The sequence below is a fragment of the Chrysochloris asiatica genome, unplaced genomic scaffold, assembly GCF_000296735.1.
Source record: "Chrysochloris asiatica unplaced genomic scaffold, ChrAsi1.0 scaffold00008, whole genome shotgun sequence".
In the NCBI taxonomy this organism is placed as follows: Eukaryota; Metazoa; Chordata; class Mammalia; order Afrosoricida; family Chrysochloridae; genus Chrysochloris; species Chrysochloris asiatica.
This window is the reverse complement of record NW_006408526.1, coordinates 28,860,106-28,873,863: the sequence shown is the minus strand read 5'-3', so window position 1 is coordinate 28,873,863 and position 13,758 is coordinate 28,860,106. Positions and strand designations below refer to the sequence as shown.

Below are 13,758 nucleotides of genomic sequence, written 5' to 3'. Positions count from 1 at the left end.
GGTAGGGAGGGAGTCTAGCTTTATTGTGCTAGAAGTATTAAGATGGTGGCTTTCAAACAGCACTGGCCTAGGTATTTATCTCTCTGGCCTTCTTTGAGAGATGCTGTTAGAATTCAGACTCCGGAATAAAATTTCCTCTAATGTGACCACTGTAATTTGGAATTGGACCTGAATTTTCATTTATTACTTCAACAGATGTTTGGGTGTCTGTGACGTGCTGCACACCAAACATCATCCTTCACGGAGCTTCAATTGACAGTTCCGTTGACAATGGGAAAATTGACAGGGAACAAATAAACTGGTACAAGATGGTATGTAGTGCTCTGGAGGACTGTAAGACAGGAAAGGGTTGTGGGCATTGCCGGGAAAGGTGCTGTGTATGTGTCATTTCAATCATTTTAAATCAGAAGATCTCAACAAGAAGGTGATAGAGAATTTGACATTCAGGCAGAATGAAAAGAGGTGATGAAGTGAGCCTTGTGAATAGCTGGGAGAGAGATTTGCAGCCAGAGGGGATTGCAAATGCCAAAGCTCTGAGATTGCAGCATGCTGGAGCCATTGGAGATATTTGAGATCCTTTGGTCTGCTCTCAATTACAAACGGAGAAATAGGTTCAACTAGAGTGGGAGGGGGCTGTCTATAGCTGTATTGGAAATTCATAGCACAGTGAAGTGTAGACTCTCTGGCCAGTGTTCTCTGCACTGTAGCTTCTAGCATCCCATTAACTCCAGACAGTCTCACGTGGTGATATCCTAGGTGCTGGCTGCAGGGTACTTTGTTCATTTGTTAAATACCTTTGAGTTGTTTCTGACTCATAGTGACCCTGTGTAGGATTTCCAAGGAGTGGCTGGTGAATTAGAACCTCCAACCTTGTGGTTCAAACCAACCTTGCAGTCTAGTGTTATTCTACAAAGACCTGTTGATTGAGATGTTGTCTCAAACCCTAAGATTTGTACTGTAAGTTTAACTTCAAAGACTTGCCTAGTTATAGATGTCATGCATCTCTTCTCACCTCTGTATTAAACTCTTGCCAAAGTTCACAAGTGGTTTTCCACTTGAAAAAGATTCTCATCCTTAATTCTCCACATTCTCAACTTTTCCCTGGTTCCTGTGATACTATACTTCTGGGTTCCTTTTCATTTGGATTATTCCTTATCTGGAATCTGACTCAGTCTTCCTGAAATGTACTTGTTTCTGAAAATTCTGTTTTCAGAAATCTTTCTGTATTGGATTCTTAGACATTTTATTATTTTCATGTAGGACTGACTCCCATATCTGTATATGAAGAACCTTCAAAAAGTTCATGGAAAAAATGAAATGAGGATGGTGGCTAGGGTGGAGGTGCAGTGAAGTTTGCCATCAGCCATACCACAGAATACCAGGCAAAGCAGATCCAGGGCAGGGCTCCAAAACTCGAGACCACAGAGATAGGAATATTTGAAGTTTGAAGGCTTGCTTACAGCTAGTGGAACTTGAAGCTCAAGTAAGCAATCACGTACTTTTGAATCTGCCGGGCTTGGAGGCTCCAAGCCGACATCTTGGGCAAGACCAAGCAGGGGAGCAGAAACACCACGGAAAAATGTCACAGGAACATTGTAGCAAAGGTGGACAATACACTTTGTCAGTTTTGCTTTGTTCTGATGTTTTTGTTTTTTTTAATCTGGTCATTGGCCTCCCCATGAATGCGCACAGATACTAAGCCCAAGAGCAGACTCTGAACGTTTTTTTTTTAAATACAGGAAAGCCAGGACAGGGCTGTAGAGAGGGAAGAAGAGTTTAAAAACAAAACAGGCCGAAAATTAAATTAAAGCCTGAGATATAGCATAACAACCAACAGTGGCATCTTGGAATCTCCCAGGCAGCTTTGAAAGCAAGAAGCTGAAGAAGGGACATAAAAAGTCATACTCATATTAGGCTACAGAATTTTTTTTTTTTTTTCCCTTCTCTCCCACCTCTCCCTTTTGTGATTATAGACTACAGCATTCAGTCTAGTTTTGTTTTGTTGTTTTTTGGGTTTTTTCGCTGGTGCTGTTTTTCTGTTTTATGCTCCCCTTTCTACCTTTGAGGGACTCTTTCTCTTCCTTTATTACCCAAGAAGAGTCAGCAACTGCTGCCATAGAGTCCAGCTACAATTACACTCTATAAAACACCAAAACCCAGGCAAGAACCAATGCCAACTGCCATATACCAGGGAGGCTGACAACACCTGTGAAAGTTACTCTGAGTTAAGCACTAAGAATTGTGAAAAGGGAAGCCCACATCCTGATCACATCTACCTGGAAGCAATCAGAAAGCATAAAAAAACACCAAAACACATAATTAAGTATTAAGGCCACAGATAAACACTAAACATGTCCAAGAAGCAAAAGCAGATGACCATATCAGCACATGTCCAGAAACAAGATAAAATGTCTCAGACAAATGACCTAGAGGTAGATCTGGACTCCATTCTGGAAGGAGGGCAGGCCTTGGAAATGCCTGAGAAAGAATTCAGAAAAACGATTATAAAATATTTAATAACACTTTGCAATGGAGTTGAGAAAAATAAGTCAGGATAAACTATCATATAATTCACAATAAAACATTTTTTAAAAAGTCAAGAAAGCGCTATAGGAACAATCAAATAAGATAGATACAGCACTGGAAACAATTGAAAACCTATAGAAAGGTCCAAATGATCAATAATAGAATATCAGAAATTGATAATACACTGAAAGGGCAAAGGAATAGAATAGAAGAGATGGAAGGCAGAACCAGTGAGCTGGAAGACAAATCTCTCAATACCACTAAGAAGAGCAAACAAAAATGGAATGACAAGATAACAGAGTTTTTCCATGAACTTTTTTGAATTCCTCTAGTACAAGAGTCATGATCTTCAAGAAATACAACCAGAAAGCTCTTTGGAAGTTAGGATGGCAAAGCACTGGTTTACTTACTTTGGACATACCATCAGGAAAGATGGCTAGAAAAGGACAGGTTTGGTAGAGTGTCAGCAAAATGGGGAAATCCTCAATGAGATGGCCTGATAAAACAGCTGCAACAGTGGCTTCAAACACACCGATGTTCATGATGATGTTATAGCTTCAAAAGGTCATGTAAAAGTGGACTGAAAAGATACTGGAATTTCTCCCCAAACTTGAAAGCTGCCCCCCTCCTCCACCCCCATACTTAGGTTGCCATGAACTGGAGCTGCCTCAGAGATCAACAATAGAATTGTTTTGAACACAGCCCACTGGTAGCCTAATGGATTACAAGTTGGGCTGCTAGCCACACGTTCAGCAGTTCAATCCTACCAGCTGCAAAAACAGGCTTTCTGCTCCTGTAAGGATTTACAGCTTCTGAAACCCTACACGAGGTGGCTATGAGTCAGGACCAACTCCATGTCATACAAACAACCACCACCAGCCCAGTATGTGAGGTTAAATTAAAAAGTATTGCAATAAAGTCATAGAAACCGTTTTTCTGACATTCTCCAACTAAACTTACTACTACTTCAGGCACTCAACTACAGGTGATCTGCCCATCTCTAACCCTTCTCTGAAGTCTGCGCTCTTTGATTTACACCACATCAAAGTGGCAATTTTGGCATCCTTGAGGGACTCAAGTCGTGGTGCTTTTTAATGACCTTTGAGATTTTTGATTAAAAAGAAATTTGAAGGTGGATGGGATAAGGTTTCCCAATGAAATTCTTGAGCAATGAGCAGGTGCATTGTGATGGTAAGAAAATGTATTTGGTGCAATTTTCCTGGTCTTGTTTTCACCAATGCAGTTTTCAGTGTTCATGTGGGGTACTATCAAGTCAGTTCTCTGCCACAACAAAGAAACACTGCCCAGTCCTTAGCTATCCTTACAATTGCTTTTGTGTTTAAACCACAGATAATGCCACTGTGCCAATGCATTTCATTGGGGATCCTACTCTTTTTCGCTTTAACCAAGCATGATAAGGAGTTCTGGTAGCGTAGTGGTTACGAATCGGGCTGCGATCTGCAAGGTCAGCAGTTCAAAACTACCAGCTGTTCTGCGGAGAAAGATGAGGCTTTCTGCTCCCGTAAAGATTTACAGCCTTGGAAACCCTGTACAGGGTTGCTATGAGTCGGAACCGACTCCACGGCACATAAGAACAACAACCAAGCATGATGTCCTCCGGGTACTGATTTCCCTTGATAATGTGTACAAAGTATGAGAAAGAAAGCCTTCTTTCTCATACTGGTTTCTGAGGAGCATTTTGGCTGTACTTCCAATACAGATGTGTTTGTTCTTCTGACAGGCCATGCCACTTAATACTGTCCAACATCATAGTTTAAATCTATCAGTTTTCATAAAACATAATAAGGCTTCATGGTCATTATTAAGATTACCCCTTTGGAATCCAAAAAAACAATTGCCTTAAGCTTCTGAGCTGAACTCTGTCCTGAATTTCACTGACCCAGCATATCCCCTTAGAAGCCACTGTTTTTATTGTCCTCCCCTTCCCCCTGAGGTACCCCAAAGAGGCAAGTGTATTATTCTCTTGTTTGTAGTCTTCCATTGGGTCTGAAGTTCTTGACTTCCTCTCAGAGTAACTGAAAGTTTGTTAGCACATTGCGCCCCACCTAAAGATACACTGTGGACTCCTGATGTGGCACTGTGTCAAGGTGCTGGACTGCAAAGCTGTTTGAACCGCCAACCCGGCAGTTCAGGCTCACTGGCTGCTCCTCAGAAACCCTATACAGGGTCGCTATGGATTGGATCTGACTCGACAGCACTAAACAACAACAACAAAGATAAGCTGTAGGATCAGTACTGGACTGTAGGTCAGCATTTCAAACCCACCAGCTGCTCCTCTGAATCCCTAAATAGGGTGGTTATGAGTAGGAATCACTTGACAGCACTTAACAACAATAACCAAGATACTTATGGAGTCCAGGCATGGTGCTATAGGATAAGCACTGGACTGCTAACCAAAAGGTTGGTGGCTCAAACACATCAACTGCTTCTTAGAAACCCTATACTCATAGGGTTTCTATGAGTTGGAATTGACTCAACAGTACTTACTAACAACAAAGATACTATACAAATATAAGAAAAAATAATTTATTGGTAATTGCCAGACACTGTTCTAAGCCCTTCACACAATTACATTATCTAAGAACTCAATCCTTTGATTAAGTACTATTGCTATCCCCATTTTGTTAAATTACTTGCCTAGGTTTTACAACTAGGAAGTTATGGAACTAGGATTCAAATTTAAATTCACTGTAACTCCACAAAACCCTCAAACCAAACCCATTCATTGCCACCTTGATTCTGACTCAGCGATGAGTAACTCCACAGCCTATGTTAGTTACTACACTTTGGTACTTTTGAAGCTGCTGGGGTAGGCACCTTGCTGGCTCGTGGATGTAGCCTCTATACCAACACAGCGTTTGCTGCATAGTGTGGTGATGAATAAACAGGTGGTGACCTTGGAGGTGTTCACACTTCTCGTTAACCTGCATCACTCGCGGATTTTCACCTATCAACCTGGGCCTTTCCAAACACTCTGCCAGTTCCGGCTTTGGCCACACCTTTTTAAATCATTGACATCCAGTTCGCGTTGAAGAATTTTGTCCCCAGCGCCGAGCCGTCTCCCCGCCCACGCCACTGCAATGGCGGCTGTTCCGCCGCTCTCTAAGGCCGAGTATCTAAAGCGTTACTTGTCAGGGGCAGATGCCGGTGTTGATGGGGGCTCCGAGTCCTGTCGCAAGCGTCGCAAAAAGCGGCCTAAGCCTGGCGGTTCCAGTGGCAAGGGGTGAGTTGGTACCGGCGGGAGCGGGACCTGTGACGGCTCACCGTCCCCCAACCCTTATCTCTCCGCTCTCGGCCTCCTTGCCCGCTGGAGCAAGGTTCCTACTCGGTTTGCTCAGCCAGCTTCGGCCTAAGCTCAGGGCCCTGACTTACTGTGGCTGCCCCACTTTACCCTCGCACTGCTGGGCAGGCATCTTTGATTGTCTAAGCTAGGCTTTAAATTCATTCCTCTTTTCCCGCCTTTGTAGTCTTTCTAGCTCTCCTTAGTGAATGGATATTGTGCCCTGAGAATGATGATGGTGGAGCGAATTCAGTGCCTTGGTGTTTGGATATTTAGGATCCAGAACCTGCCTATGAAGTTTCGCAAGTCCCTGATCCAGACGCTGGTCGTATGACATAACTAGCGTTTACACTTGTCGAATGTGACAGGCATTGTCCTAGGTACTTTCTACATATGGGAACGTGTTTAAGCATCATGACACTACCACGAAGCTGTTATTGTTACTGTCACTTTACAAAGGAGAAAGCTTTTGTAGTGAAGTCCAAAGAATTTCTGGGAATGAATCCATTTTCTTTCCACCTTTGGTACTTGCTTTTACCTGCTTTCTGCTTTCCTGCCCTCACACTTGGGTGGACTCTATGGACAGACACAGTGTCGTGTAGTGAAATAAACTTAGCTTTGGAGCAACATTGTTCTGAGTTTGAATCTTACCTGTACCCCTTTATATCTGTGTGGCCTTGATTTTGATATTCAGTCTCTCTTGAGTTTCAGTTTCCTCGTCTTGAAAATGGTAATAATGCTATTTTAATATTACTTATATTAAATGGTTGCTGTGATTTAAAAAAAAAAAAAGTTGCCATGGCGTCAGTTTAGAACTGTGCTCTATAGGGTATTCAATAGCTGCCCTTTGGGAAGTAGATCACTGGGCCTCTTTTCCTAGCTACCTTGGATAGACTTTGATAACTTGAATTTCCAGCCTTTTAGTTAGCCATTGAACACATTAGCCATTGTTGTTGTTGTTGTTAAGTGTCATCGAGTCAATTCCGACTCATAGAGATCCTATAGAGGATTTCCAAGGAGCAGCTGGTGGGTTTGAATCATCAACCTTGTGGCTAGCAGTCCAGTGGTTATCGTATAGTACCACACCAGGACTCCACATTAACCTTTAGTACCTCCTGAGTATTTCATTGTTGTGATTAGAGATAGTCCCTAACTTTTCAAATAATAACTAGTCACGTGATGGCAGTTACTGTTATTTGGTATCATCCATAGTTCTCTGTGTACCAGACACTGAAATTTTCCTGTACCAGTTACTGCAGGGTGTTAAGGCTGTAAACACTGTGCAGTAACTGGCATAGGAACAAGAAAGGCACAGCCCTATTCTGATAGAGCTTACAGTTTAGTGGAGATACAGGCCTTAAACAACCATTTACACAACTAATAAAATAGATAAATTTCCTTTGTGAAAAATTCAGTAAAAGTATTCTGAGTTTGTGTGACAGGGTTGTTTAGCCTTAGGGAGGAGTGGCAATCAAAGAAAGTATGCCTAAGGACGTTGCAGTTATGCTGGGACTTGACGAATGAGTAAGAGTTTTCTGGCAAAGAATGAGGAGAGGAGCAGAGAAACTGTATGCGAAGACTGATGTGGTAAGAAATTTGCCCCATTTCAGGTACCAGTTAGATAGTGAGCTGAGGGGTCAGCAGTGTGAGATGAAGTTGATCATACTGTGCAGGATTTTATAATCCTAAAACCAGTGGGTAAGTATTCATAGGCTGTTATCCACAAATGGTTTTCCCTCTTGCCTTTTTTTGTTTTTTTTTTACACCTTCAGAATGCGGATTGTAGATGATGATGTGAGCTGGACAACTATCTCCACCACTAAACTGGAGAAGGAGGAAGAGGAAGATGATGGAGATTTGCCTGTGGTATGTATATTTGGGAGTTCTCGTTCAGTGCTATGTGAAAAGGACTGGAGTACTATCTACAAGGTCGGTGGTTCAAATCCACCAGCTGCTACTTGGAAGCCCTATATAGGGTCTTTATGAGTCAAAATTGACTCAACAATACTTAATGACAACTATATGTAGCCTTTAGGGCTTACAAGGACTTTGAAATGATACAGCCTGTTAATCTCTACTCCTAGTGCAGGATACATTTGTATTGGGGGGAATTTGAGGGCAGAGAAGAGATGATATTTTCCAAAGAGTTGGTTAAAATTGTCTTCTTCAACATCTGCCTCTACACCTACTTTTCGGATTATGGAGGGCGGCGTCATCAGTGTACAAGTGTGAATCAAGCACTGAGAAAGGCGTTCCTTCCTCAGCATCAATGATAGAACCATAATTGGAATTAATGATTGAACTCCAGCTTCTGAACAATGTTGGGGTTCAATTTCCTCCCCTGGGTTGTAATGGACTTGATGACAACTAACAATAGCAGCAACATTCTTTGATTCAATTAAACATTAATACTGTATTGTTGTTGTGATGTGCCGGGGAGTCGGTTCCAACCCATAGCGACCCTATACAGGGTTTCTGAGGCTGTTAATGTTTACAGGAGCAGAAAGTCTCATTTTTCTCCCACGGAACAGCTGGTAGTTTCAAACTGCTGACCCTGAGGTTAGCAGCCCAGTTTGTATCCACTATGCTACCAGAGCTCCTTACTTGCCTAAGTATTGGAGCTATGTAAATTAATAGAACTTAGTAGCTGTACATTTGGGAGCATCGTGGCTCTGTAGGATAAGCACTGGACTGCAAATCACCAGGTCATCGGTTTGAGTTCACTAGCCGCTTGGCAGGAGAGAGATGAGGCTTTCTGCTTCCACAAACATTTACAGTCTCGGAAACCTCATACAGGATTGGTGTGAGTTGGAACCGACTTGAGGACACTTAACAACAAGAACAACACGAAGCATCTGTACTTTAGAGGTTACAACCTAGTAGAGGGGAGTCCTGGTGTGCTGATGTATCATAAGCACTGGACCAAAAGGTCAATTTGAACCACAGGGTGGCAGTTTAAGCCCATCAGCTGCTCCTTGGAAACCCTGTATGGGATCACTGTGAGTTGGAACCAACTTGACAGCATTTAGCAATAACCCATCACCACCCTAGGAGGGGAGACTGGATTTTTTTTTTTTTTTTATTGTGTTGAAAATATACACACACAAAAACATTTGCCAATTTAACAATTTCTACAGGTGTAGCTCAGTGACATTGGCCATATTCTCCATGTTCTGCAATCTCCTTCACTGACTTTTTCCTATTAATTTCACAACCATAAACATAAACTTAATGCCCCTAAGCTAAAATCCCCTCCCCTTCCATCTTTGGTAACCACTAATAATCTTTATTAAAATCCATGGTGGCACAGTGGGTTAAGCATTGGGCTGCTAATCACAAGGTTGGAGATTCAAACCTACTAGTTTCTCCATGGGAGAAAGGTGAGGCTTTCTGCTACTGTAATGACTTATAGCCCTCAGAAATCCAAGAGAGCAGTTCCATTCTGCCCTATAGGGCAACTATGAGTTGGAATCAACTCAATGGCGTTAAGTCGGTAAGTTGCCATCGAGTTCCAATTGGCTGGTAACCTCACGGTTAGCAGTTTGAAACAACCAGCTTTTCCACAGGAGAAAGATGAGGCTTTCTTCTCCTGTAAAGATTGACAGCCTCGGAAACCCTGTAGAGGGCCGCTATGAGTCGGAACCGACTCCACGGCATGTAACAACAACATCACAGGGTTTCTGAGAAACAGCTGGTGGGTTTGAACTGCCGACCTTGTGGTTAAGGCTGATCCTACAGCGTCACACCCGGACTCCAAATGGTGATTTCATGTGAGTGAGGTCATACAGTAGACATCCTTTTGTAGCTGGCTGACTTAGCTCTGCACAATGTGTTCAGAATTTACCCAGGTTGTGACATGTATCAGAACTTCATTTCCTTTATGGTGGAGTAATATGCCATTGTATGTATATACTGTATCTATTCTATGTATTCATCTATTGATGGACAGTTTAGATGTTTCTACCTATGGGCTATTGGGAGAAGTGCTTCAATAAGCACTAGAGTTCAGGCTCTGTTTGCGTTTCTGTTTTCTTTTGAGTGTGTATCTCTAGGATTGGGATTGCTGGGTGTGACCCTGTAGGATAAGCACTTGGGACTACAAAGTCGGTTTGAATTGCAAGGTCAGTGGTTCAGATCTGCCAGCTGCTCCTCAGAAACCCTATCTAGGGTTGCTATGAGTTGGAACCTATTCAATGGCACTACAAACCAACAACAACAGTAGTTTTAATATTCAACCTTTTGCATTCCACCCAGCAATGAATGAGGGTTCTAATTTGGGAGACTGAATTTTAAATAATTTCAACATGTGATAAATGTTAGAGATCTATTTCCCTTAGGCAGCAAGTGTTGTTTATTGGAGCAGAGCAGCTAACACTTGGTATTAGTTGGGAGAATTCATAAAGGATGTAAATATTGGAATTGAATTTTGAAGGATGATTAAGAGCCAGATGGATAAAAAGTCTAGGCGAATTACCTAGCATTGGTTATATTCACGGAAATATATGTGAACAGGACAGGCCTATAAAGTGAACAGTGATACCAGGGAGGTACACACTCCTTAGAACAATCAACCATAAGAACTCAAAAGGGCAGCATTTCTCAAGAAGGCAGGAATGGACAGGAAAGAAGACCAGTGGACTGTGAACACTGAAAAGAAGTGAAATGGAAACTGCAGTCAATGTCATGAAACAAATATGTGTGAATTGTTAAGTAGGAAGCCAATAAGCTCTGTAGACTTTCACTCAAAGCATCATAAAAAATTAAAAAAAAAAAACAAAAAACGTGTAAACAGGAGAAACAGTCAACAGGAAGGCTGTTGATAGACTATGTTGTACTCAAAGGCTATAAAGATAGATTGCAGATGATTGTAGTTAATATTAATCCTTGACAAAATTCTATAATAGGTTATTTGAAAGACTTTTTTCACCTAAATGTAATTTTCGCATGTTGATTCTTCAAGAGTGAAATGAAGGGACTACATTAAAATATTTTTTTTGTTAGAAACTTGTCATGTTGAATAACATTTTAGAATAGAAAGTTCCATTGTCAATATTAATTTTGGGATGTTTCAAAGAGGTCAGCAAATAAAATATTACATAATTCCTCCCCTCCAAAAAAGAGGGGGTGTTTAGTAATTAGAAAATTGTGAATAAGGATCCTAAGGAGCCAATTTAGTTTCAGTCAGAACAAATCCCTCATAGCTAAGAAATATTTATACTCTTTTTTAAAAACTATAAAAGCTGTATATATTTAGAAATCATCAAGTTTAAGGTTTTAAAAGAATATAGTAATCACTTATATTCTGACCCTTCTAATAACTGCCGGCATTTTAATGCATATCTCTTGTGCTTTTTTTGTCTTCGTAGATTATCCATACTTGAAATTTATTTTTTGGGAACACAATTGGAATCATGGAGTCCTGGTGTGGTGCTGTGGGTTAATGCGCTAGACTTCAAAGTTAGTTTGAGCCGCAAGGTTGGCAGTTCAAACTTACCAGCTGCTACTCAGAAACCCTATACAGGGTCGCTATGGGTCAGAACCAGCTCAACAGCACTTAACAACAATAACAACAATTGGGGTCATACTATAAGATGGTTTTCGAGCCTGCTCTGATACTAATGTGCTACAGATTCTTTATTAAAGCCCTAAAATATTCTTTGAGAATATGATTTATAATAATTTCTTACTAGTTTAATATATTAATTTACCCTATCCCATGACTGGACTCATGACTTATTACTAGACTAAAAATATCATAATGCTTTTATAACCATCTTGTATTAAAATCATCAGGAACCTATTTTTTATTCTCTTGAAATGAAATTAATGGACCCTTTTAAACCGTGTCCCCATATTGCTTTACAAATGATGGTACCACATGAGTGGTGTATGAGAATAACCCCATTTCCCCATTTCTTCATCAGTACCAGAGCATGGTTAATAGCAACTAAAGCAACAGCATACCTCTGCCAATGTGGCAGGCGAACAGTGGTTTCCAGTTTCTTTCAGCAGTGGTGAAATAAAAATTTTCTTATGTTTTTATTAAACATCTAGTTTTTGAATATCTTATTTCTCTTTTTTTTTTAAAAGAAAATGGGAATTTTGATTTTATGAATTTATTTGGTATTTGTATAGGAACATAACAGTTTTATATATTATGGTCTTATTTTATCATTTGCCGTATTTCATTTATAATAGTTTTTTACATTTAAAGGTTTCAGTTTTTATATAGTCACATCTAATTTTCCTTTATAATATATGATACTGTCTTTTGCTTTTATGGTTGCCCAAAATCCTGAACAAGGCGGCAAGCAAGGCAGGTTTTAACCCCCTTGCCTTTACTATTAGTCAAACTATGTCTTCATTATTGACGTCATTTTTGTTATGGCAAAACCACTGCCACCTTCACCTCCACCTCCAAAATGGCAAAATAATTTTAACCACCACAGCAGCAGTGAATGCAGGAATAACTAGCAGGGACCATTTCCTGAGCATCTGCCATGTGCCAAGCACTCTGCTGAGCTTACGTGGAGTATGCCATGATGTCCTCACAGCCATCCTTTCAATCCCAGTTTTACAAATGAGGAAATGGAGGCTCAGAGAGAGTTAATAACGTGCCAAAGGCTACACAGGAAGTGGAAATAATCTCATTTAATCTTGCTTGAAGGCCTGGGCTTTCAGTGCACACTAAGGACCTCTAAGCTAGGTTATGTGTGGAGTGCTAGTAGGATTTTGGGAGAAGAGAGAAAGAGTAATTATGACCTGGGTTTGAAATCCAGTTCTGCCACTTACTGGTGTGAGGCAGTCAGAACGTTATTTACTGCTCTTAGTTACAGTTCTCCAGTAGTTTGGAATCTTTCTTTGAGCACTATTGGGAGGAATGAGTGTAGGGAGTGGTGTAGGGAAGGCACAAAACATGATGCACATAGTTGCACTCTCTGGCTAGAAGTGACTGCCCCAGCCGTCTTTGACAGCTAGTCATGAGCTAGGGTCAGTGGAAATATGGGCTTAGTAAAACTAAGAACTCTCTAGCACTGTCGAAAAAATGCAGTAGACTGCCTTGTAGGGTGAGTTCCTTGTTAGACTCTTCTGCAAGGAGTAGAATAGATAATCACTTATCAAGGATACTATGGGAAAATTGCCATATTTAGATGATGTGAAATGTGGTTTTGTGAAAAAAATTCTCTGGTTCTTTGTACATCTTCTAGGTTTCTTTCCGTTTTGTTCAAGAAAGCCTATCATTGTTACTACTTACAGCAAAAAAAGTTTTGAAAGGAAACTTGGCTAGTGACAGGCATGATAGGCAGCCAGCCCCTGCTTTCACTCTGAATGTAAAAGGAGAAATCAGGAAGACAGCATTTGTAGCTTACAAGAGGTATTGTGTACCTGGTAGGTCAATTTAAAAGGTTTGTAATGAAAGAAATTAACCTTTGTTAGGAAATTGATTAGTCAGCCAAAGATCTATAAGAAAGGCATTCCAGTGACAATCGGAAATTTATGGAGCAAATAACACTGAGGACTACTACATGTTTCTTCATGGCTATTTTGAGTGTGTGTATACCCTGAATATTAAGAATGGGAATGATCTAACTTCAGGTTTTTGAGACAGTAGTACTCTTTGGACAGGTCCTGTGGATTTTCTGAGCAGAATGTTCTCATTCCTATAGGTGGCTGAGTTTGTGGATGAGCGTCCAGAAGAGGTAAAGCAGATGGAGGCCTTTCGTTCCAGTGCCAAATGGAAGCTTCTGGGAGGTGAGTTCTAATAGGATAAATATAAAATTCCCAGTTAGGGGGAGACCTTTTTTCCTTTTAAACATGTTTGTTTTAGGGCAATGCATAGTATGTTTTAGTGTATCATTGTGCCTGAAAAATACAGGAAACCCTGCCCATCATGTAAATCAAATGTCTAGGGACATTAGTCTCGCTCATAT

At 40.8% G+C, this 13,758-nt stretch overlaps 1 protein-coding gene across 1 annotated transcript in view; it reads left to right on the top strand.

Moving 5' to 3' along the window:
• Nucleotides 1–5,627: 5,627 nt before the first annotated feature.
• BUD13 (BUD13 homolog (S. cerevisiae)) overlaps nt 5,628–13,758 on the top strand; it is a 33,044-nt gene continuing 24,913 nt past the window's right edge. The window contains exons 1-3 of the mRNA XM_006833848.1: nt 5,628–5,770; nt 7,600–7,693; nt 13,495–13,579. Coding sequence (XP_006833911.1) covers nt 5,628–5,770; nt 7,600–7,693; nt 13,495–13,579 — 322 coding nt within the window. The remainder of the gene's footprint in view (nt 5,771–7,599; nt 7,694–13,494; nt 13,580–13,758) is intronic.